The sequence below is a fragment of the Cydia fagiglandana genome, chromosome 3 (genome assembly GCF_963556715.1).
Source record: "Cydia fagiglandana chromosome 3, ilCydFagi1.1, whole genome shotgun sequence".
NCBI lineage: Eukaryota > Metazoa > Arthropoda > Insecta > Lepidoptera > Tortricidae > Cydia > Cydia fagiglandana.
In genome coordinates, this window is record NC_085934.1 from 20,655,398 (window position 1) to 20,681,848 (window position 26,451).

General features: G+C 37.8%; 2 protein-coding genes across 2 annotated transcripts; one reads left to right on the forward strand and one right to left on the reverse strand.

Annotated features, from left to right (window-relative positions):
• The first annotated feature begins 1,024 nt into the window (after positions 1–1,024).
• On the forward strand, positions 1,025–25,045 carry LOC134680575 (uncharacterized). Its single transcript, XM_063539684.1, has 2 exons — positions 1,025–1,073; positions 24,130–25,045. Exons 1-2 carry the CDS (start codon positions 1,060–1,062, stop codon positions 24,950–24,952), a joined length of 837 nt encoding a protein of 278 aa, XP_063395754.1. The 5' UTR covers positions 1,025–1,059; the 3' UTR covers positions 24,953–25,045.
• Positions 4,375–5,693, reverse strand: LOC134680331 (uncharacterized). The gene is made up of 2 exons (XM_063539446.1): positions 5,479–5,693; positions 4,375–4,914 (listed from the first exon to the last, which is right to left on the reverse strand). The coding sequence occupies exons 1-2, from the start codon at positions 5,657–5,659 to the stop codon at positions 4,499–4,501; spliced, it is 597 nt and encodes a 198-aa protein (XP_063395516.1). The 5' UTR covers positions 5,660–5,693; the 3' UTR covers positions 4,375–4,498.
• Positions 25,046–26,451: the final 1,406 nt, after the last annotated feature.

Below are 26,451 nucleotides of genomic sequence, written 5' to 3' on the forward strand. Positions count from 1 at the left end.
AAGTTTGACAGCGGCTCATGCTATTCTATCCCTTTCTAATATATGGCACTATCGCTATCGCCTATTTAGGGTTGTCAAAATTCAAGTGATTTTTTTTATGAAATAGGAAACAAACGAGCAGACGGATCACCTGTGGCCTATTTTATAAAGCTACAAGTTACAATTTACAAGCGGAAGTCTCTTTCTAACCCTATGTGTTAGAATGAGACTTCCGCTTGTAAATTGTAATTTGTAGCTTTATAAAATAGGCCACTGATGGTAAGCGATTACCGCCGCCCATGGACACCCGAAACACCAGAAGGGTTGCAAGCGCGTTGCCGGCCTTTAAGATGGGAGTACCCTCTTTTCTTGAAGGTTTGAAGGTCTTATCGGTCCGGAAATACCGTAGGCGATAGTTCATTCCACTGTTTGGCTGTGCGAGGCAGGAAGTTTCTGGAGAAACGCACAGTTGAGGACTGCCAACCATCCAAGTGATGAAGATGGTAATGTTGTCGTGTAGGGCGATGGCGAAAAGAAACAGCAGGGATTAATCCGAACAATTCCTCGGAGCACTCCCCGTTATACATGCGATAGAAAATGCAGAGCGAGGCCACATCTCTACGCAGCGCCAAGGAGTCAAGCCGTTCCGAAAGACGCTTATCTGTGGTTCCGAAAGACGATTATCTTATCTGTGGTTGCGCACCCAAAAGCAAGTCAAGTGGTGCCAACCCTAATAATCTCGGAGCAATGCTGAGGGCTTACTGCGAACTACGTTCGATGTGTTGCCTCTTTGACGCACTTGTAAATTCGTACGTTAAGTGTGACAGGGAGGCAACACGTCGATCGTGGTTCGCGGTAGGCCCTATGAGCCGAACGGAGTCGAGTTCGACCGAAGTGAGGAGTGTCTCCCCGTCCCAATCGTTGGTTTTGTATGTTTTGTAGGAAGTGTCCTGTCTGTACGGTAGTACTATTATTTATTCTGTGGTAATGTGTTACGGCTTTTAGTGACAGTTCGAAATAGAAAGTTAATTCAATGCCTTTTTTTATTCATCAATATTATTAGTAGTTAAAACGGCCACGATGCCCTCGACAGTGTGAGTACCTAATAAGTAATTTACTTTTAGAGCTTAACCACCTTAACCTGCCGGGGCATTCTACAATAAGGCCTACTTGTTCGGGTCGGGAACGTGACACGTATAGTCAACCGGGGTACTTTAAATGCGTTTCTTGGTGTACATGAGTCTATTGAAGATATCTTCGAAACACAACATATTATAACAGCTATTATAGCCGACTATGTACATTCAAAATTTGGTGACATTACTTCAAACATAGAGCGTTGCAATATTTTTTATATGTTCCGTTTAGAAGGTATCTTCAAAAGACGCATTTATCCCGATTGATCTAGCAGCTATTTACCTATGGAACCTGCACCTAAAGTTGTGATTCATAACTTATGAAACATTAGGTACCCAGGGCCGGATTTTCAGATTTCAGATTTCAGATCATTTATTCATAAATATCACATACATATTTATAAGTCACATAATAGGTACACACAGTTCATAATTAGTCAATTATTTACATTATGCATTAAGTTTATTACCTTAAAATTATTTATTACATTAATTTGTTTTTAGTAAACATACCTACAGGTTATGATTTACATATTAGGTATTTGATGTGTTAGGGTCAACGGGTTGGTCATTTGCAGAAACTCTGAGACAGTGTAACACGCTAGGTCCATTAAAGTTGCCTTCAGGTTTTTAGAGAATACAGTGTTGGTTTTAGCCTCTTTTATGTTTAGAGGAACATGGTTATATATGCTCGCCCCGGCAACACTGAGCGCTGCACGGGCCTTCGCCAGCCGCCGGTTCGGAGCTATTAACAGCGGTTGCCTACGTGACGTCCTATTTAGTGTTTGGTAGGTGTGTAGGTTCTCGCGTATGTAGTTACAAGCTGTCAGTATATATATACTTGGCAAGGTTAAAATCTTATGATTTTTAAATATTTCTTTCGCCGGATGGTCGAGTGGTTTCCGATCAATGATGCGTAAGGCACGTTTCTGTAATTTAAAGAGTCTTTCCCAGGTGGCCGACGTGGCCCATAAGTCAATTCCTTGAATTAAGACACAGTGAAAATATCCAAAGTACGCTTTACGTAGGTTATTGGCAGCAGTGTTGGCCGAACGTTAATGCAATTGACCATTAAAAATTAACCATTGAAAAGGTTAATTGCCATTAGCCATTAACCATTGAAGGAAAATTAATTATCAATTGCATTGAACATCAATTTGCATTAATGTCAATTTATTACGAACCACTAACAATTAAAAAGAATTAATGGTTATTGCTTTACAAACCATTAAAAACTAAAACAATTTTTAATGAAAATTAAACATGTGATTGATAATTAACAATTAACAAGAATAAAATAATATCGTAATTTTATAAAGACGTCCAAGGGATCAAAGGTCTAGTGCAGCGGTCGGCAAAGTGCGGCCCGCGGGCCGCATGCGGCTCGTGACGTGAACCTGTCACTTGCGGCCCGAGTGCCGCCTTGGTTATTTTGTATGTAATAGTGACAAACGACAATGTCTCGTAAAGTCATAATTATTAACAAAGTACGGACCGCGTCACCATTTATTTTGTTTATTTTATTTATTTCATTTATTTTATTAATTTATTTCATTTCATTTATTTTATTAATTTATTTCATTTATTTTATTTTATTAATTTATTCAATTAATTCAATTAATTCAATTAATTTAATTTATTTTATTTATTTTATTTATTTTATTTATTTTATTTATTTTATTTATTTTATTTATTTTATTTATTTTATTTATTTTATTTATTTTATTTATTTTATTTATTTTATTTATTTTATTTATTTTATTTATTTTATTTATTTTATTTATTTTATTTATTTTATTTATTTATTTTATTTATTTTATTTATTTTATTTATTTTATTTATTTTATTTATTTTATTTATTTTATTTATTTTATTTATTTTATTTATTTTATTTATTTTATTTATTTTATTTATTTTATTTATTTTATTTATTTTATTTATTTTATTTATTTTATTTATTTTATTTATTTTATTTATTTTATTTATTTTATTTATTTTATTTATTTTATTTATTTTATTTATTTTATTTATTTTATTTATTTTATTTATTTTATTTATTTTATTTATTTTATTTGTTTTATTTGTTTTATTTGTTTTATTTGTTTTATTTGTTTTATTTGTTTTATTTGTTTTATTTGTTTTATTTGTTTTATTTGTTTTATTTGTTTTATTTATTTTATTTATTTTATTTATTTTATTTATTTTATTTATTTTATTTATTTTATTTATTTTATTTATTTTATTTATTTTATTTATTTTATTTATTTTATTTATTTTATTTATTTTATTTATTTTATTTATTTTATTTATTTTATTTATTTTATTTATTTTATTTATTTTATTTATTTTATTTATTTTATTTATTTTATTTATTTTATTTATTTTATTTATTTTATTTATTTTATTTATTTTATTTATTTTATTTATTTTATTTATTTTATTTATTTTATTTATTTTATTTATTTTATTTATTTTATTTATTTTATTTATTTTATTTATTTTATTTATTTTATTTATTTTATTTATTTTATTTATTTTATTTATTTTATTTATTTTATTTATTTTATTTATTTTATTTATTTTATTTATTTTATTTATTTTATTTATTTTATTTATTTTATTTATTTTATTTATTTTATTTATTTTATTTATTTTATTTATTTTATTTATTTTATTTATTTTATTTATTTTATTTATTTTATTTATTTTATTTATTTTATTTATTTTATTTATTTTATTTATTTTATTATTTTATTATTTTATTATTTTATTTATTTTATTTATTTTATTTATTTTATTTATTTAATTATTGTATTTGTTTTATTTGCACTTGGGACAGCAGTACCCAAGATAGAGCTGATGTTGAACAATCGACAAATCCACTACCACTAACAATCTTTCCCATTTATCCTCACTTCATTGGAGCGGTGACAAATGGGAACACACCGATAACGGGAGTATTCTTATTCTTCCCCACCGGGAACAGATGGGAATAGGCGCTGCATATAAAACATTTCCATTTGTTCCTTCTCATGTATGGCGTAGGACACGTGGATACTGTGGATAGGGGACAAATGGGAATACATCAATAATGCACCCATAATAACTGTGCAGGATTCGGTGGTTTTCCAGGGTCCATTCAATGAAGACGTTTATTTAATATTATAGAAAATTAATTTATTACGAAAAGTGGCTTTATACAGCTCAAATTTTAAACGTAACGAGTAACGTGTATATCGTGTCGTATATCAAGGCGAATGAACGAGACAAGATCAGCGCGGAGAGGGGCGGTATGGCAGTTGTCGTCGCAGCGCCGCTAGGTGTCGCTAGTAGGTGCGTGAACATGCCCCCGGCCTTGGGAGCACCATCTCCCAAAGTAGTCTTCATCCGTCTAGGTCTGCCGGCTCTGGTAGTAGCGGGCAGATCTTTGAAAAGCTGCGTCGTATTGTTCCTGTCGCCGTGAGGATGTCGGCGACACGGTTCACGCCATCGCTCCCAGGGTATAGACGCGTGACTCGGCCTAACCGCCATTTGAGAGGAGGCTGGTTATCGTCTTTGATTAGAACGAGACTGTTTAACGCTATGTCGTCCTTCTGAGTCTTCCACTTGGTTCGCCGCTGGAGCTCCGTAACGTATTCAGTGGACCAACGACGCCAGAAGTGTTGACGTAGGGCTTCGATCCTGGCGTAGCGAGACAGGCGGGAAGGCTGCACATCCGTCAGGTCCTCGCTAGCAGGGCAGGTCAACGGCCGACCAATTAGGAAATGGGCAGGCGTGAGCGGGGATAAATCAGTAGGATCTGTGGACAAGGGTGACATGGGCCGGGAATTCAGGATGGCTTCAGCCTGTGTCAAAACCGAGCTGAATTCCTGGTAAGTTAATCTAGCATTACCTACTACACGTTTCAAATGAAATTTGCACGCTTTTATTCCAGCCTCCCATAATCCGCCAAAATGGGGAGAATAAGGAGGAATGAAACTGAATTTGATGCCATCATTGGCAGCGAAATCGACTATATCCTTCGAATTATTTTTTAAAAATGTGGATAATTCTTTTTCGGCCCCAACAAAGCATTTTCCATTATCAGAATAAATTATATGAGGCTTTCCTCGTCTACTAATAAAACGTTTAAGCGCTAATAAATAATCATCAGTGGTGAGACTCGTAACAAGTTCCAAATGAACGGCTCGTGTGACCATACATATAAACAAACAAATATACGATTTAATAAGCTGAGCTCCTCTCCCCTTTCGGTTGAGTATGAATATTGGCCCGCCGTAATCAACGGCTGTGCGAATGAACGGGAAACCAGGCTCTAAACGATCCAAAATAACATTACCCATGATAGGACTAAGTACTTTACCTTTCATTCGAATACAGGTAACGCATTCTCGAACTATCTTCCTTGCCAAATTTCGCGCACCTAAAGGCCACCAACATTCACGCAAAGTAGATAAGAGTAGCTGCGGTCCGGCGTGGAGCAGCCGCTTGTGTTCGTAATTGAATAACAACACCGTTAACTTATGTTTGCTGCACAATAACATGGGATGTTTTTTATTGTAATCGAAACTTGTGGAATTACATAATCTACCACCGACTCTAATCACTTTGGGTTATTCCCACTAGTTACCACCAAGTTTTTACCAGTGGTAACTACTGGGAATTTTTTTCCCACCTTTTACCACTGGTAACTACTGGGAATAAAAATTCCCAGTAGTTACCACCAACTCGGGTTAGTGGTAACTACTGGGAATTTTTATTCCCAGTAGTTACCACCAAAACTTTGTTAGTGTTAAATACTAATAAAAACAGTAGGTATGAATAGTATAAATAGAGTTATTTTGAATTACCTAATAAAATCACTTGAAAAATTATCTAAATGGATTATTAAATTTATCCTTTAGTACATATATCATAGTTTTTGTACTAGTACCGGTTAAACTGTTTCAATATTTTTGGTCACTTTTAAGGGAGTTTACTAAAACACTAATCGACTTATAATTATTATTAAATTACTCTATATATTTATACTACACTATTTATAGTGTTTTTATTAGTATTTAACTCTAACAAAATTTTGGTGGTAACTACTGGGAATAAAAATTCCCAGTAGTTACCACTAAACCGAGTTGGTGGTAATTACTGGGAATTTTTATTCCCAGTAGTTACCAGTGGTAAAAGGTGGGAAAAAAATTCCCAGTAGTTACCACTGGTAACAACTTGGTGGTAACTAGTGGGAATAACCCATCACTTTTAACTTATTACGATCGTCTAAAAACACGTTAAGACCGGATATACGATTATATTGTTTACTATTCGTCTTAAGCGGTTTATTTTTAAGTAAATTATCGTAAACGTCCGGAAATGATTGCATCTGCGCGAATCTAACTAAGATCGCCTCCAGAATCTCGCGAACTAAACTGACATTAGTTTGACAAATAAAATGATACCAGGAATAGCAAAGAAAAAATAGTCACGAGTATATGTCGATAAAATATTATCGATGAGTAAGATATTGCAGTGATACAATAAAATATATGAGTATGAGTATGAGTATACTGATAATTGTTTAGGGGTCACAAACGATTTCGATTTATATGAATGTCAAAAGAAAAGAGGTTTATTCGATTGTAAGATTGTGACGTTACCGATCAAATCAGGAGGTGCGGATGCAAAGTTGACAAATTTCGATGTTAGTATCGCATTATGGTTTAATGTGCAGGTTAATGTAAAAGTATGCAGGTTTGGGGGCAATAAATTTAAAATTGGTGATTTAATTTTGTACATGTGGCCGGTAGATGAGATTGATTCATAATTATTTCAATTCTGACCGAATTGACAACTTGAATGTCCAGTTTAGGGACTGGACCTTACAATCGAAGCAATAGGGATCACCGAGACGATTTAATTTGTGCGTCCACACCACACAATGTATTTATCTTATCACATTAATGAGAAATTAATCATTATACGAAATATTTCCCCGTCTGGGCTGGCCTTATTTGTACTTTGAGTCCAAATCGCTGTTTCTATATTGTTACCTAACTTGTTATTGTAGCTGTAAGTTTTCCTAACAAATATAACAAAATAAAATATTTATTTAATTACAATATGTTTGTCCAATATCCTTGTCTCTATTACTATAAAATTGCACAATTTTCAAAATAACTAGTAACATTTGTAAAACTATTTAACAAAATTACTTAAAGATACATTTTAACTGACCGCGCAACAGTAGCGCCACTAGCGGTGAATTTTTGCGATATTCTCTAATACAAACTTTTTTGAAAATATCGATATGAACAGCACTGGCCAAACTGTGGTATCATTTGTGCACATTGACCTGTCAATTTAGTTCGCGAGATTCTGGAGGCAACTGTAGCATAAGACGTGATGCACTGAGCTCGTCCACCGATAATGAACCGGTTTGGCGGAGTTGTTTACGCTCAGAGTTGATGCGTGAGTTTAATATAAAGCGGAGTACATACGCGCCGATTCTAACTAATTTAATGTAAGATGAACATCTATCGAAATTAAATAATTCATCTGGTTGATTGCAAACTAAGCTTACCGCGGTCGATCGTAACTCGGGTAAATCTTCGACTGCCGTAATATTTTTACTCGTATTGTCATTAATAAAATCCGATTTTGGGTCGCGCAAAAATGATGGTCCGAACCACCATAAGTCACAATCAATTAAATTATCTAAAGCAACGCCTCTAGACAATAAATCACTAGGGTTGTCTTCGCTTCTCACATGCAACCATGTCGCATTACCGGTGAGATCGTTTATTTGCGTAACGCGATTTTGAACAAAAGGCTTCAATAAATGCGGAGACATGCCTAGCCAGGAAATAACTATAGTTGAGTCACACCAGAAGTAAACTTTAGTGAACACTAACCTTAAGGAATCAGTTATTTTCTTGTAAAGTTTAGCAGCAACGAGCGCTCCTGAAAGTTCGAGTTTGGGGATAGTTAGAGATTTCAGGGGTGCGACTTTACTTTTAGCACACAATAATCTGACAGTTACATCTGACCCTTCATCATATGTTCGTATATAAGCGCACGCGCCGTAAGCATGCAACGATGCATCTGAGAAAATATGCAATTCCGTATGTCTAGTGTGTACAACCCTTACATGACGCGGAATTCGTAAATCGTTTAAACGGCTCAAAGTATTTATGAAATTATTCCACATTGATTTAATGTCTTCTGGGACCGGAGTGTCCCAATCTATACGACTTAACCATAATTTTTGAAGCAAAATTTTGGAAATTATCACCGCAGGAGAAAGTAGACCTAACGGATCGTAAATCTGTGAAATAATCGACAACATTATTCGTTTATTTAAGTACGACGAGTTAGGCAAGGGATCGATTTTTGTAGTGTAATACAATTCATCGCGCTTATTATCCCAACCTACCCCGAGCGTTTTGTTCTGGGTGTGCTCACCAACAAAATGCTCCTTGGACTTGTCCTGCGTAACGTCACAATTAAAGGTCCATTTACGTAAAGGAAAGCATCCTGATTGCAGAACGTTATACGTTTTTTGACATATGTCAAGTAAATTTTGGAAATCATCATCTCCTGTAATTAAATCGTCTACAAATATATCTTGGTTGATAACGCGCGCGATGACGTCATCACCACATTCCGACGCTAACTGTCGTATACAACGTTGACTTAAATATGGCGCACTAGTTTGCCCATAAGTGACCGTATTGAGTTCATAAACGTATAATGGATCGGTAGGTTTTTCACGCCAGAGGATCATTTGCAAGGATCTCTGATCTGGTTGGATCAAAACCTGCCGAAACATTTTCTCCACGTCAGCACAAGCAACGTACTTGTATTGACGGAAACGCATTAGAATAGCAAATATATCGTTTTGAAGTGCTGGACCCGGCAGCTGAATGCTATTCAACGATTTATTGGTGGTGGTGGGGGCAGCACCACTATACACGACGCGCAATTTAGTGGTGGCACTCCCCTCCCTAAACACACCATGATGAGGGTGGAAGTAATTGGGTGTACCATAATCGGTAATACGAGTCATGTGACCCATTTTTTCGTACTCTCGCATGAAATCACAATATAAACGTTTATATTCCGGCAAACGTTCTAATTTACGTTCTAAGGATAAAAATCGATTTTTCGCTAACGTATAAGAATCGCCCAACGTATCAGCTGATTCTCTTAGCGGCATTCGGACGGAGAACCGACCGTCTTCTTCGCGTTTAGTCGTATTGATAAAAATATCCTCACACTTCTGCTCGTCAGGCGTAAGAATACTATCTACCTGAGGGATATCCTCGATCTCCCAAAACTTTCTAAGTTGAGAGTCAATCGTCTGAGTAAAATAACAATGGACTTGATTATTAATGGGCACGTTCCGTATATTATTTGGACCAGATACCAACCAGCCGAATTTCGAATTTATTAAGTACGGCCCTGTCGGTAATCGAATCTTTTCACCGTCTAAAAGGTCCCAAAATATTTCTATACCTATCAGTATATCGATTTCTGCAGGCACGTTAAAATTGGGATCTGCTAACTGAATATTATCAGGAATACGTATACTATCTAAGTCTATGTAAGTCGAGGGCAAACTGGACGTTATGCGCTTCAAGACAAAACACGTTAATGACATAGAATAATCCGAATATTTAGATCTTATAGTTACATCGCATGACTGATTTGTCTGTGTAACTATTTCTGCAACACCCGAAATCTGTATAGTGGACTGTATATTTTTCACGTTTAATCGATTACGTAACTCTTCCGTTATAAAACATTGTTCACTTCCATTGTCTAAAAACGCACGACACGTATGGAACTGATTGTTCGCATCGGCTGCTTCTATTAACGCAGTAGTAAGTAAGCCTCGCCTGGGAGTGAACCGATCACCTACCGCGCCACATTCGCACTCAGCCATAGGCGCGCGGTCAGCTGATACACAGTAGCTAGATGTACTAGGCACTGATAACGGCGCGCTGTGTGCAGGCGCACTCGACGGCCTCACGCACACATTATCAACGCGAGTACTATCCGTATGCAATAAACTATTATGTTTTTGTTGACACTGTTTACACGGACCGAATATACATTCGTTTAAGGAATGCCCTTCGCGTAAACAATTATTACATATGTTTTTATTATTAACTAAGTTTAACCTATCTTGGACTGATAAATTTAAAAACTTAGGACACGTATAAAGTGCATGATTCTCGTTACACATCGCGCAGTTTCGAAAACGTTTATTATTTAAATACTTTGATTTATGAGCAGTGACACTAGCAGAGACACAACTAACTACTTGCGTAGGTTTATTGGACGTGTAATTAGGCTTAGTACTAACCGCGGTCGGTGCCTTGGAATGATTCGAGTTTATCATTTCTAACGTATCCGCCCGGTTTCTGAGAAACGATAACAGATCTTCCAGCTTAAGTTTCTTAAGACTCATTATTGATTGACTTATCCGAGATAGACCCTATGTGAGATTCCCACTTACGCTCCTTGGTCGTATCGAGTTTTGACACAATTAAATGAATAATTAACGTATCCCACGAGTCAGTAGGTTCATCTAACGTTTTTAAAGCACGTAAATTACGTAACACGGTGTCTATCAGTCTACGTATTTGAGTCGAAGATTCTTGTTTCAAGGCTGAAATATTGAACAACGATTTTATGTGATTATGCACTAAAAGCCTAGGGTTATGAAAGCGAATTTCAAGCAATTCCCATGCTTGAATGTAGTTGGCAGCCGTGAATTCTAACGCACTAATTACTTGTAATGCACTACCGCTTAGTGATGATCGAAGGTAATGAAACTTTTGAATCGCGTCGAGATCGGAATGTTTATGGATCATTGTTTCATAAGAATGTTTAAATTCGAGCCAACGATCATACGAACCATCGAATGAGGGCAATTTAATTTCGGGTAGTTTAAATTTTGAAAACGGTTTATTCACGGCATGGTCACAACTTGGAATAGCAACGTTATTTGTCTCCACACTATCGACTAAACAATTAGCGCTAGCCATAGTACCAAAATATAACTCCTCGAGAGTTTCTACATATTCAGAATTGGCAGACATTTCTGTTTCTGGAGAGCAAAGTTCAATTTGGCTTTCAATATCATTAAAAGTTTTAAAAGTCTCTGTAGCTGCTTGCATACGTAATTTTAATTCAGCAATTTGTACTTTAGAAGGAGTCACCAATAAAAGAGAATCAACGAATTTTTTATATTGCGTAAGCCGGCCTTTCAAGTTACCCCTTAACTTGCGAAGGTCTGAAATTGTGGCCTGACTTTTTCTAGGTGACCCTGATCCAGAAGGAATAGTCAATTTAGTTTCATCCTTTTCACCCATTTCGAAAGATTAAGAGAAATTGGAACTATACTCACGTGCACAAATTCCAAACTGGTACGGTAGATCGCAAACTGCTGCTGCGTGACTTGCGTAACGAGCGGCACTGGAATGCACAAAAAAACTCGGTTTTAACACAGTTCGATTAGGAAAGGAATAGACGGGATTGGTAGACCTGACCGTTCACTGCTGCAGACGCTGCCGAGGTGCTGGTGTCGTCTCGCAAGGGTATTTCGTCTTCCCGACGAGCTGACTTCTCTCGCAGTATCCGGCTCGAGGATCAATTTATGTGCAGGATTCGGTGGTTTTCCAGGGTCCATTCAATGAAGACGTTTATTTAATATTATAGAAAATTAATTTATTACGAAAAGTGGCTTTATACAGCTCAAATTTTAAACGTAACGAGTAACGTGTATATCGTGTCGTATATCAAGGCGAATGAACGAGACAAGATCAGCGCGGAGAGGGGCGGTATGGCAGTTGTCGTCGCAGCGCCGCTAGGTGTCGCTAGTAGGTGCGTGAACAATAACAATAATGGGTGTATTCCCATTTGTCCTCACGGGGAACATATAGGAAAAGACTGCATATAAATATTTCCCATTTTTCCCCAATTTATTGGCGTGGGGACAAATGGGAAAACATCATTTTCCGATATTTTCCCATTTGTTCCCGCCTGGAGCAGATGGAATAGGCGCTACATATAAATCCCATTTGTCCCCGTTTCCCATTTGTCTCCTCGCTCGCATATGACAGGGACAAATAAAAATACACCAATAATGAGTGTCTTAAACTATTAAAAATTTGATTTAATAGTTCCAAGCAAAATTAACATTAATTATTAGTTTATGAAAAAAATATTTAATTCCATTAAACGTTAATGCAATTGAGAGTAATTCTAATTAATTTTTCGGAAACTTTAATGCCATTAATTAGGCAATTAGATTGACAATCAATGTAATTAAACGTCTCAAGATTCAATTCTAACTAACTTTAATTAAATTGATGCGTAATGCAATTGATTAATTGCGGAATTAATGGTTAATGCAATTGATTAATTGTTAATTAGAATTAAGCATTACGGCCAACACTGATTGGCAGACAGGGTGGGCGCGAGTCTGGACAGGGCGTAGCACGCCGAGGACAGCTTGTCGCACATGTGGTCGACGTGCGCGGCCCACGTCAGCCCGGCGTCGATCATGTACCCTAAGTACCTTGTCGTGTCTACTTGGGGAACTGTGATATCGTTTACTTTTATATTTATTGGGTTGTGTGTCTTTTTTAACTGAAAATGTATTACGTGGGAAAGTTTCAATTTTAAGTTGTCTAAATTATCGGCGTTGACTATGATGCAGGTGTTATCTGCGAACATCACATACTCGGGGTAGGGACAAGCGGTTGTGATATCGTTTACCAAGACCAGAAACAAGTTATTGCCCATCACGGATCCTTGAGGAACAGCAGAACATCCTAACGGTTCCAGAATTGACTTCGTATTGAGCACGTATGTAGATTGCCTTCGATTGCTTAGAAACGAGGCAACAGCGTCATGAAAACTTCCGCTGAAACCGTAGCGGGAGAGTTTGGCTAGTAAGAGTGAGTGGTCGATCATCTCGAAGGCGCGCGACAGGTCGCAGAACACCGCAGCGACCTGTCGCCCGCCCTCCAGGTGCGCCAGCACCCGCGTCACAACATCGCGTGCCGCGTCCGCCGTCGACCGCCCGGGTTGGTAGGCATATTGCTGCCGGTTTAATAAGTTATTAGATGTAATATGATTCATTATCCTATTGCTCATCATTCGCTCAAATATTTTTGAAATAACTGGTATCAGTGATATCGGACGGAAATGTTTAGGTAGGTGCATCTCACCTTTGCCTTTGTAAACAGGCTGTACTTTAATTTCCTTTAGGCTATCAGGATATACTCCGGCGTGGATGCACTTATTGAATAATAATAGGAGTAATGAGATTACAACCGGCGGGAAGCAGTCAATAATTTCAGTAGACATGTCATTGTTGTCTTTGGATTTTTTGCGTTTAATTTTTTTACACGTTATTAATATTTCATTCAACGTGAATGGTTCAAACATGTAGGGTGCAGGCGGTGCATCTTGTAGGTATTGATCTAGATATGCGAGCGCGGTGCGAGCGCACGGGTTTGAGTTGTTTACATTCGCATCAATGTAATACCTGTTTAGCTGCGCGGCGGCAGCGGCTGCGCGCTGGCCGACGCTGCCGCCCGCAGCCTTACTAACAAATACATCAATTGCACCGCCCTTGTATTTCATATTTTTGCCCGTCTCTGCCGATATTACCCGCCATACAAAGTACACATGTTATCACCATTACTGTTCGATATAAGGTTGTTAATAAAATTACTACGTACTTGTCTCAACGTTGTCCAGTAGTCAGATTCTAAACTTTGCAGCATCAGCCGATCGGTGCGTGACTCAGTGCTGTCAGGTTGCGAGTGCGATGATAAAACATGTTTAATTTTGTTTATCTTTTTACGTAAAATTTTTACAGCTTCGTTGACCCACACACTTACAGTATTTTTTACTAAATGTTTTTTTATAGGAAAATAGATATCATAATAATGTTTGATGACATTCATTAAGAGTTCAGTTGTTTTGCTAGGGCAGTCACTTTTATTAAGAATTTGATCCCATTGATAAAAATTAAGACATTGAGTGAAGTCATTTTTTCGTTGAAATGTGAATGATCTTTTAGAAATATGGTTAAGTTGAGTTAATTGATTATTTGAGATGTCAACAATTATACATACACAGAAATGGTCAGATAAATTCAAGTCATAACACGATACAGATTTAATGTCATTTTTATTTATATTGCTATATGCGTGATCGATACAGGTCTTTGATGTCTTCTTAGTTATCCTAGTAGGTACATTTACTAGTTGCTTAAACCCAAATTGATGTACTGTATTTAATAGGAATTTTACATTATTACATTTAGGTATTAGATCAATGTTGATATCACCAGTTATTATCACCTTATAATTTTGAATAAAATTAAAACTTAAAAGTTTATTTAGCATAGATAGGTATAAAGGTACATCACCGTTCGGGGGTCTGTATACACACACGATGACGAGGTCAAGTCCGATCAGCAATGTACAAATTGCAGAACATTCCCAAAAAGCGGAAACGTTCTCGAGAATGTTCTCAGAACATTCCTGCAACATGGAAATTATTGTTTAAACAAGAGAATATACTTGAAATAAAGTTTAAATAGGCATAACTTAAAACTAAATGTTATTATGCATATAGTAACAGCACCAGTCATGGGACATTTAAGAGGGAATTTGGAGTATTTGTGATATTTCCCTAATACATGTGAATGGTCTACCGCTTAGCGTATTGAAAGATGAAAGTCCTACCCGTCTTTTATGTTTCAGGCGTGTTGTATCAAAGATACTGCAATGAGTTTCCACATACTTAACAAATTAAAACTATGCTATTTTTCTCCAGTCATGGACACCAAAGCTCCAGTAATGGGCCCCCCAGTAATGGACACTACTCTATCAGTATAAAATATTGAAATAGGTCATCAGATCTGGTCCATGTTATCATAATATTGCATTATCATCCAATTTGCATATTTAATTACGAATACAAAATTTCAACTCAATCGGAAAACGGGAAAGTGGCTCAAACTCGGCTACCAAGATTTGACCCACACTAAAAAACGATATTAATTTATCCGAAGTCCGAGCATACCTCCTGGTTGACATATTTCGTAACTACATTTTACTTCTGTATTGTTTAAACATGAAATGATGGCATGGCAAGCATCATTATGTAAATTTCCCATTATAGGAGGTATGCAGTTTTACAGCTCCTATAATGGGATTGGGCCAAATACCACTATTTTTTTACACCTGTGGACTCACAACATAGTATGTTGTATACCTTATCTCATGGTAAATGCAATTAACAAAACACATTTTAGTTTTCATCAAGTATTAATTAATTAAAATTTAATAAATTAACTCACCTCTCTTAGCGAAGTTGTTAAGAATTCGTAGTGGTATTTTTTTTCAGTGACACGACAACTTTTGGGTTGACGCCGATTTCTTAAAAAACAACCAAATTTAATAAAAATTCAAACTGAAACAGCTCTAGGACTCTTATTTATGATAATATACAGGCAGTGTTTATAAACTACTTTTAGACACTTATTTTACAGGATTTGTGGTTTTTTGTCCCATTACTGGTTCCACGCCCATCATAGGGTACACTACTATATATTATTGTCTATTACAGTTAGCTATTTTGTTGATGTGATAAATTTACCAATAAGTTGCTTAAATTCTCACTTTATATCAGAGAACATTTCGACTTTCGACAAATTTTTCCAAATTTTTTTTTTAGTTTCATTAGAATCTAGAGGCCTCTATCTCCCGCCATGCCAAATCTCAGCGCGCTCGGACCAACTTGAAAAAATTAAAAAAAAAAGTCAGCCATTTTGTTTTTTTTTAATGCAGTTTGTTTTGTCTCGGGGCCCTCTATGACATTTGGTCGAGCACCCCCCACCTATCACGCACCGTTTAAAAGTTGCCATACAAAATAAAAGTGGCCAGTGTTTTCCCGCAATTGTAGCATTTTTCCAAAAAAAATTTTTTCATAGGTTTCTAGGGGACCCTGAGATTCCGTGACCAAAATTTCAGCGCGCTAGGACAAAATTCAAAAAGTTTTAATAAAAAGTCGGCCATATTGAAAAAAATGGCGGCGTCAAAAACTGCCAGGGTCCCTTTATGACATTTGGTCGAGCACCCCCACCTAAGTCTGACCGTTTGGCCGGGCCGTCATACATTTTTCTGACCGGAAGCGGACGACCAAAAGTCGGAATTTTCTGGGGGTAAAGACTAGACCTAAACTATCGTGAATATTCATGGTATAAACTACGATAGATAAATAAATTCTCGTTCTCGAGAACATTCTCAGAAGTTACCGAGAATTTCTCATGTGGCAAGTTTCGCAACTTTGGAAAGTTCTCGTGCGTGCATTGCTAAGTCCGATGCACTCCACAGCACAGATCTCGAACTGGGATTCAATTGCAAGCTCCATGACTTCTTTTCGCTCGATGCATGGGATTCCGGTCCTGACATAGATACAGCTCCCTCCACCGTTCTTTGTTGATCGGCAGAATTGGGCCCTCAAGTTGTAGTTTAATATGTTCACTGAATCTATTTGATTAGCCTGTAGCCAGTGCTCAGTAAAACAAAGCACGTCAATTTGATCACTAATCTGTAGTTCAGATTCAATTTTATACGTTTTGTTTGCTAGCCGATTTATGTTTTGATGTAAAATCTTCATTTGTACGGTGTTATGCAATGGTCTGTTATCATTGTTTAGGTTTGCAGCCTTTGCAGGTGTGGGCGTCTGACTAGTTGGCATCTGCATTGGGAGCTCTTGGCTCCCTGGGTCGGAGAAAGGGCCGCCATTCGGTTATGCAGGTGTTTAAGGGCCATGCAGATGCCGTTAGGAAGTTGTCATAAACATTTGTAGGTATGCCTATCTTGAATGACTTGTAAGTATTTCTTTTCGATGGTATAGCTTCCACGGTGTACTGGACATCATCACAAATACTTCTTAGGTGGCTAATAATGTTTTCAGGCGTTGAATCGTACTTGAAGTAGCACCCGTGTAAGTATCTAAGCACTTCTACTCCGGCAACCTCGGTGTTTTTTGCGGTCCCCTTTATTGATACGGGGGCAGGTTTATGATTGCGCCGACGTTGGTGACGGCTCTTTGGGGGCTCCCAACCAGGCTCGTCGGGCTGGGTCTCTTTGTTTGAGGGCTCGGTAGACGGACTTTCACTGTTTGTTTTCGGTACAGGGTTATGTGGGGTATTATTCACTTGTTTACTTAAATCATCCGTTTGTACAATATCATTCATAATTTGGTCACTTTTTGGTTTGATAATTTCCGCATTTTTTGCGTTGTCATTTTGTATTGTCATGGCGGTCGGTATGCGCTGGGGCTCCGGTTTTGGTAGCTGGTTCTTTTGTTTGAAATTTGACGGTTTGCTTACAAGCGCAGCCAGCTTCTCTTTCGTTCGGATGGCGGAAGCGCGCGTTTTACGCGGCGCAGGCGCCAGAGTGCGAGCAGGACGGCTAGTCGGTGTCGACACCGCGCTGCATGGTGTAGACGAGGCGCTGTTGTTTACGCTGTTATTGGACAGATCGGTTGACCTCACAGTATTTTTGAACGGTAAAACTGATTTCACTTCACGTATTTCAGCAAATAAGTCGTCTAATTTTGCACTTAACTCCGACACTTTGTTTTCGATCGGTTTAATTAGGTCTATTAACAAGTTTTGCAATGTATTCGTATCACTTTTCTCCATTTTGCCCGTTAATATTGCAAAATTGACGAGCGTTCGTTAGTGACGTTTGGCCGACCGCGCACGACTGAGGATTAACCCTAAGTCAAAGTAGGCAACTGCCTAGGGGCCCCGCCTCGGCTTGGGGGCCCCGCCTCGGCTAGGAGGCCCTGGTGGCTCAGCGCGCACCAAATAAAATTCTCAAAAGGCTCAGAATTCATGAGTAAATTTTTTTATGTTATAATAATGAATATGCTTTGTTATTGTTTTTTTTTTCGATCCATTCTTTAAATTAATGAAATTGAATTGAAATAGCCTTTATTTCAGATAAGTATTTTGTAGTACATTTCATTTTGTTGTTAACATATATATATATCTAATCTAAATTTATATCTGTATGCCTTTTGTAGGCAAAGGCCTCCCCTAACTCTTTCCATTTATCCCTATCCTTTGCTATTGTAGTCCAGCAACCTCCTGCTGCGCTCTTAATCTCATCATCCCATCTTCTTGTTGGCCGGCCACGCTTCCTTTTTTTGTCTCCAGTAAACCAGTACATTATTGCTTTAGACCACTTTTCTCTCCCTCTAATTGTGTGACCTGCCCATTTCCATTTTAACTTCTTAATTGTTGTAGTAATATCTTTTGTTTTAGTACATTTCTTTATATATATATTTCTAACTTTATCCGATAGTCGCTTTCCCATCATACTTCTCTCCATAGCGTTTTGACAAATTTCTAGCTTTTTGTAGTGCCCATGTTTGGCAACCATAAGTTAGAACAGGAAGTATAGAGGTATCGAACAATTTCCTTTTTATGGTCATACTCATTTCCTTATTTTTCATGACTTCTTTTAGGTTCCAATACTGCTTCCACCCGTTTCCAATACGTCTGTCTAGTTCTTTCATAGTCAAGTCGTGTGGGGATATAATTTGACCTAGGTATAAGTATTCGTTTACATATTCGATCTTGTTGTTGTTGACGTAAATGGGTTCCAATCTCCATTGGTCATGGCTTTGGTCTTCAGAGTGTTCATACACAACCCTACTTTTTGGCTTTCTGTATCTAGGTCGCATATCATTTCGTTCAGTCTGTCTTTGGATGGTGAGATTATTATCAGATCATCCGCAAATCTTAAATGCGAGAGGTTTTCGCCATTGATTGATAATCCGCATTCATCCCAATTTAATTTACGAAATACCTCTTCTAAGACAGCCGTGAAGAGTTTTGGTGACACTGGATCGCCTTGACGGACTCCTCTTCCTATTTTAATTTCTTCACCCTCTCTGTCCAACTTAATTTTGGCCTTGCTGATTTCATAAACGTTTTTTAGGATTCTGGTGTATTTGATTTCAACTCCTTGGTTTATTAGGGCTTGCCAGATTTTGTCATGTTCAAGTGAGTCGAAGGCTTTGCTATAATCGACAAAACAGCAGTAAAGGGTGATATTGAATTCCTTTGCTTTTTCAAAGAGTTGTTTAACTACATATATATATATGGTCCAGGGTTGAATATCCGCTCCTAAATCCTGCTTGTTCCCTCGGTTGACTTTCGTCGAGGATCTTGGTCATTCTATTGAGGATAATTTTGGCGAAGATTTTGTATATATTTGACATCAGGCTAATGGGGCGGTAGTTGTTAATGTTGTTTTTGTCACCTTTTTTGTGTAATAGTATGATTGTCGAAGTAGTCCATTGATTGGGGATTGTCTCATTTTGTAGCACATCATTGAATATGTTGGTGAGAGGTGGTACAAGGATATCTATGTTTGCAGTCAGAAATTCGTTGCTAATACCTTCCGCTCCGGGGGCCTTATCTCTTCTTTGTGTTTTTATTGCTTTTTCCACTTCTGCAGGTAATATGTCTGGCACCACGCTTCCACCTGTTATGTCTGTCGGGTGGTTGTTATCTTTCTTTGTGTATAAATCTCTGAAAAAAGTTGTCGCTATAGAGATAATTTCTGGTCGACTGGTTTTGCATTTTCCTGTTTTATCCGAGATATTGGGTATCCAGTCAATTTTTTACAATAACTGTTTTTCACTTTTTTAGTCCCGCCTGTTCTTTGAATGCAATTTTCCATAAATGCCAGCCTGTGTCTTTGTCGGTCTTTTCTCATGTTTAGCTTTATTTTGTTACTGATTTTAGAAATATGTTGTCTGTCTTGTTTCGTCTTCCCAGGTAGAGATATTAGTTCAGTTCTAGTTTTTAGTAATTCCTTGGTTTCGTTCGTAAGCCATTTCGCTGAGTTATTTTTTATTTTAGGTTTACTGCTTTCCTTTGTGTGTAGGAGTTCCTCAAATTTGTCATATTTATTTTGGGTATCTAGGTGTCCTGCGAGTCTTGTAAAATTTTCAAGGTTTTTTTTTTTAAGTTTTGGCTATTTTCTATAAGTGTGGTAGTTGGTTTCGTGTACGTGCCCCGGGCGCCGTCCAAGGGGGGGCGCCAAAATGGGTAAAAGACTACCTCTCCGCCTTGCCAAAGGCACAGCAAGAAAAATTTTGTCAGTCGTATTTACCACCACTGTGAAGTGTGAAATGCGGATGGTAATCTGGCCCACAGTTCAAAAGAGAAAGCCGATCTTTTAGGTGCTCTTTTTTGCCTCGAACTCGACCTTGAAAGACGACAGTAGCGCCCTACCGCCCACCATCCCGCAGTGCGAATACTCTATGCCAGAAACTTCTATCAAGCAGAGGGATATTCGGTGGGAGTTGCTATGCTTTCGTTTTATAAGGCAAGCGGGCCACTGAAGCACTTTTCAGAGTTGTGTTCCGTGTTAGCGCGTCTTTTCCCTCAGGGGTTTCCTGTCGGGAAGTTACCATCTTATGGACTGTCCAAGAGACTACCTATGCAAATGGATCGCGCCCTTTGTCCGGCAGGCGCATATGAGCCGTAGTAGACGGAATCTACTCCAATAGCTGCTGCTGCATATCTGTGACATGTTGTCTATCGGACGACAGTAGGTACTGGGAATTCCTATATAGGCTGGTTAAAAATAACTACATTCCCGTTGCCAGGGAGGTTTTGGGATTTTACTGAGTAACTTTTACTACGGGACCAACCCCGAAATCGCAAAAAAAAAAGTTTACCCTCCCATGGAAAATGGACCAACCAAAGGTATGAACCAGTCAATTTTTTTTTTCGCGACTGAGGGGTTGGTCCCATGGTAAAAGTTGCTCATTATAATCCCAAAACCTCCCTGGCAACGGGAATGCAGTTATTTTTTAGCCACCCTGTATACAGGTGTTCTCTACCGCTCGTAGGTAAGTACAATAAGCTGTTGTCTGAAGAATTGTTTGACATGCTGTGCCTAGTTGCCAACGGTGACAGCTTGCCATCACTGCACCGCTCGCCGTATTAGGATAGGCAGAGTGTTTATCCTCACACCCTAGAACCTAAATGGGCGCGCACTGTGCGGTTTAAGAGGAATTCCTTTCACAGCGGTCGGAAGGAAATTTGTAGAAATAAAAAACCGGGCAAGTGCGACGCGGACTCGCGCACCATAATTAAAAAAACAAAAACAAAAAAAAGCAAAAAAAAAACGGTCACCCATCCAAGTACTGACCACTCCCGACGTTGCTTAACCTTGGTCAAAAATCACGTTTGTTGTATGGGAGCCCCATTTAAATCTTTATTTTATTCTGTGTTTAGTATTTGTTGTTATAGCGGCAACAGAAATACATCATCTGTGAAAATTTCAACTATCTAGCTATCACGGTTCGTGAGATACAGCCTGGTGACAGACGGACGGACGGACGGACGGACGGACGGACAGCGAAGTCTTAGTAATAGGGTCCCTTTGGGTACGGAACCCTAAAAAGGGAGCTCATTCCACAATAAGTTGAATAAGTTCCCTTTTCTCGAGAGGCTAGAGGCTACAGTATAGAGATCTCCAAAAAGGAAGTGCATAAGTTTTAAAATGGTCGGCAACGCGTATGTTACACTTTTGGAGTGTAGACGTCCATATCATGCGGTGAACGCTTACCATCAGGTGGGTCGTAAACATGTTACCCACCGATGTAGGTACATAATAAAAAAACACATATACACTGTATTTGTCTAAATGAGAAGTGAACTTTTATAAGAAAAAGTAACCCTTTTGTAGTTCATTTCATTGTGTGTGTGGGGGGGGTGGGGGGGGCGCAAATTTGGTGCCTGCCCCGGGTCCCATATCCTATATTTTCTCCTAGTCGTCTAACTTCACTAAGGCCCACAATGTCCCATTTTATGTTTGATAATGCTAGTTCTAGCTCGTTTAGACTTTCCGGAGTTCGAAGTGTTCTGGTATTTAATGTACACATGTATAGGAATTTGTCTTTACTAAATTAATGAAATACTGTAATAAAATTGAAGCAATACGTAAAAGTTTACGAGGCGCATTCTGCGTAGGTACCTGTTGTCAAGTTGTAATAATAGAGGTTTTCTTTATTGTGTTCCACATCTCCTCTACTTCAGCTTAGCCTTTGGCGTCGCTGTGCCAAGCTCGGCCTGCGGTCTCACTTTTTAATACAAAGGCTGTGCTGAACTATTTAATTTATCCTGAAGCCTGATGAAGCACGGCTGTGACTTCGCATGAAAGGTCGCCTCACTGGGGCACTTCGGACTTTTAGGCCCAGATGAAGATCGATACCCGGCCTTTTAACACGGTTTCACAATTTGCGATATTGTCAAAAATTTTCGCGCTCGCTGCGCTCGCATTTATTTTTGGTTCTTTAATTGACTCTGTATCTGCATGTTAGCTTGACTGATGAATTAATAGAGGTACCTAGACTAAGAAAAGTCTGCAATGATTTTGATAGCATACGCAGTGCAAGAGTTATTTATACGTCATAATTTCATAGAAGTTTTGACGTTTAACATAACACTTGCACTGCGAGTGCTATCAATATTATTGCAGGCTTATGGTCGGACAATGGCTGTTCAGCCTCTCAAAATATTAACTATTGAGAAAATCAACTTTGCGGCACTAGTGAGCTTAGCTTTTAGCCTCGCTTAAAATTGGCCATTAGAGGTAGATAAGAAAGTGACGCTGAAGCTCTCATCTTTGGTATTCCACTGGGAATTGGCCTTAAGCCTAAAGGGCTCTCCCTACACTTGACGCGACGCGGAATCGGCAAAAACCGATAGAATAAAGCTTTATGTCCACGCAATAAGAGCGAAAAAGACATCGTTCGATTAGGATCGGCTCGGCCGACGCCTGAAGATTGAAATTAAAAACGCAAACTTTTATTTCCCTGTACTGAATGTGCTGTGTGCAGAATTGACTGTAGGGGGCCCCGAGCTTCGCACTGCCTAGGGGCCCCGACATCCTTAATCCGGCCCTGTAGGTACCTATCATACCAAATCATTATATCGGCTTCATTGCTTTATCAGTAGTGTTAAAAAAATAGCATCACGGAATTCACGTACTTATCTGATACTTTTCTTGAATGCCCTTGTCATGGAAAACGATAAACCAAATTCCACACACTAATATAGTTCGTTTTTTTAGCATTAGAAAGAACTTCGCAGAAGTAAGCTTGTGGTTCCAAATCCGGCACTTTTAGCGGTAATAATTTGAAGTAAATTATATGTATTGACCGTGCTACCACACCCCGGACACTGGCGATAAAATGTATGAAACAAACGCGTTCCTACGCACAGACTGTGTGCGTAGGTAAGCTCGTGTAGGTAAACGCGTACCATGCTTGTGTGAGTGAGATAAGACGTGCGAGGGTTTTCGCCAGTTTGTTGTCAAGTTCGATGACCCCAATTACTCAAAACTCATTGCGCGAATTAGGAAGAAATAAGAATCTAAGCTCAATTTATACAATAGTTTCCTATTTTGCATCAGCATAAACAAAGTAACGAACATTTTGTAAGGAAATTCAGGCCACCAACATATTACGTAAGTTGTAAACATGATTTTTTGTTCATATAGATATTGTATTGGTTTCAGTGTGATCTGATAGGTTTTGTAAATATTTGTTTTAATATTTGAATATTTTACGTGGTCTCCGCTCTGCGCACCGCGTCGTCGCGTCCTTGCCAGCCGGTAACTGTGAGGTAACCGAGAGCGGGTGGGCGGCACTTTCAACGGGAGGCAGGGAGTGTCCATACTGTACGTTAGTACTCTTTATTATACTGTGGTGCTACATTAGATAATTCAATAATTATTAACAATTAAAGAGCCTGATAAAAACTGTACGCTTGCTTCTGTGGAGTTCTTTCTAATGCTAAAAAAAACGAACTATAGGTACAAGAATATTAATAATGAGATCAAGTCCAGAATGTAATAATTGCATGAACTTATGATTGTTTGTTCAACAGAACTCTGGAGCAACTCCAGTGTGGCCCAAAACTGACCCTGAAATTTATGGTTTCCTGCAGTAGCAGTGATATCGACAGGAAGGCGAGTGATGCAGTGACTGAGCCTATTAATGTAAACAACCTGGCTTTAGTCCGATTCAAATTTCACTATGCCCTAAAAGATTTTTACCATCTTATTTCTACTATATCAACTAAAAAAAAGGAGACTGTTAAATATTCAACAGTTACAATTAATGTAACTTGTGATACAGTTGAAAAAGAGTGCATTTGCTCAGATGATTGGACAGAAATTGAGTTAATTTCCAAAGTACGTGATTCTTCCCAAAATGTTGTAATACTTGTAATAACTAGTTTACAAGTAAATATTACCACACAAGAAACCGCATGTCCCCTCCTACAGTCACTCAAACTTTATGAAGATGACGAGTTTACCGACTTTCAACTGCATGTAGCTGATGGTACTGTTGCAGTGCACAAAAGTGTATTGTCCATCCACAGTGATGTGTTCAAGACAATGCTGAGAGGAAAGGAGTGGAAGGAAACAAAACAAAACACTATTGAATTAGCTGGAGTTACCTTGCAGACTCTTCAGCATCTTAAGTCCTACATGTACTTGAGTACTTTACCTGATGAAGGACTAGAAGACCTCCTGCTTTTAGCTGCACTCTATATGATGGACCACTTGAAGGCTCATTGTATTCAAAAGCTTGTTGAAAATGTGACACCAGAAAAAATGGATCGCCTCATTGAATTCGCTTGTCAGAACAATATGCCAGATCTAGTTCGAGCCCTCATAAACCACTCTTCAATGAAAATAGAATAAGTTTAGACTGGTATTCATAAGGCTTATTCATAGATAAAGTATGGTAGGTATGTATACTTTTGCACTCATTAGTAATAGGTAGTTCTACTAGGCATAAATATAAATAAATCTAGGCCTGTTTAAGAAATTTGTATTAATATATCTATTTTTCAATAATAATGAATGTTCTTACCAATTATAACTGATTTCTTGGTTACATTCCAACTCATTCATAAACATTGACTCAACTTGCAAACAAGCAACCATAGAGTATCAAGCAACGTTGACAAAATAAAAGACCTAGGGTAATTCGCCAGTAACTGACCACCCTAAACCAAAAATGAATTCTATTCACCTAGAAGTAGAATTCATTTTAGTATAAGGTGGCCAGTTATTGAAATTATATAATCTGTGCCTTAACGTACAAATAGCCATGTGCATTGTGCAAGTTTCGGCAGAGCGGTGAGCTCTTAAAGGCGACTCCACCGGTTATTAAAATCGATTTTTATGCTTTATGATAATATATCTAAGTTTTAATATTATCATAAAGCATAACAATCGTATGTTAGATTATGTTACATTGGGTAAATCAGGTTTTATTAGGAATTTATTGCGCAAGAATACAGTAAACGTTAGGTAAAAGGGCACATCAGAAAAACACAATGTTATTGGTTAAATATTTATTGAAAAAAGTATACATCAAAAAGTTTTCGATGTAAAATTTAAAAATAAAGTGTAGGTAGTGCATTTTACTATTCATGTTTTTGCAAAGGATTATGTGTGACTTTAGAGCATGAAAAAATCAAATCACTGACTGAATTTGATTTCCATTCCATCGACTTCCAAAGAACGATTTCACAATGTGGTAAGAGCTCTTTTGCTGTACATATTTTGAAGGAGAAACAATAATACTATGATCATGATCTCTGGTACCGAGTTCAATTTTACAGCCAAGTGGTAGATATATTGAACGAGAAAGGCGTGAAGAAAGAAAACTATTTGTTCAAAGTCTGAACTAAAGTACAAACGTTAAGATATACCCATATTAACGGCTTGGCCACGATATTGCGCGACTTGCGACGGCGGCGGCGACAAGGTGGTAACGAAAGGTCCGATCGCTGTGTCTAGCTCCAACCTATGGTTGTCGCCGCCGCCGTGCTAGTCGCGCAATGTCGTGGCGGAGCCGTTAGCGTCTTTTGAGAGTCTGCGTCTAGATTTGAGTAGACGCCGATGTTGGGGAGACGCTATAATAAATACAAATAGTGGGGTGTCTCTCCAACATGATTAAAGCTTGACAAAAACAGAGAATGTGGCTTTGCTCTTTTACTATACATATGTAATATATATATTCATCTATCTACAATGAGCTAATATTCTCTTGTGTTATATAATAATCAGTTAATAGGTACCAAGTGAAATAATGTTAGTCAACGAAAAGATATAAAGCACCCATCTTTTGTTCCTGTCTTTATATTTTATTTTAAAAACGAAAATATTTGCTACATTCTCTATTCTCTAGT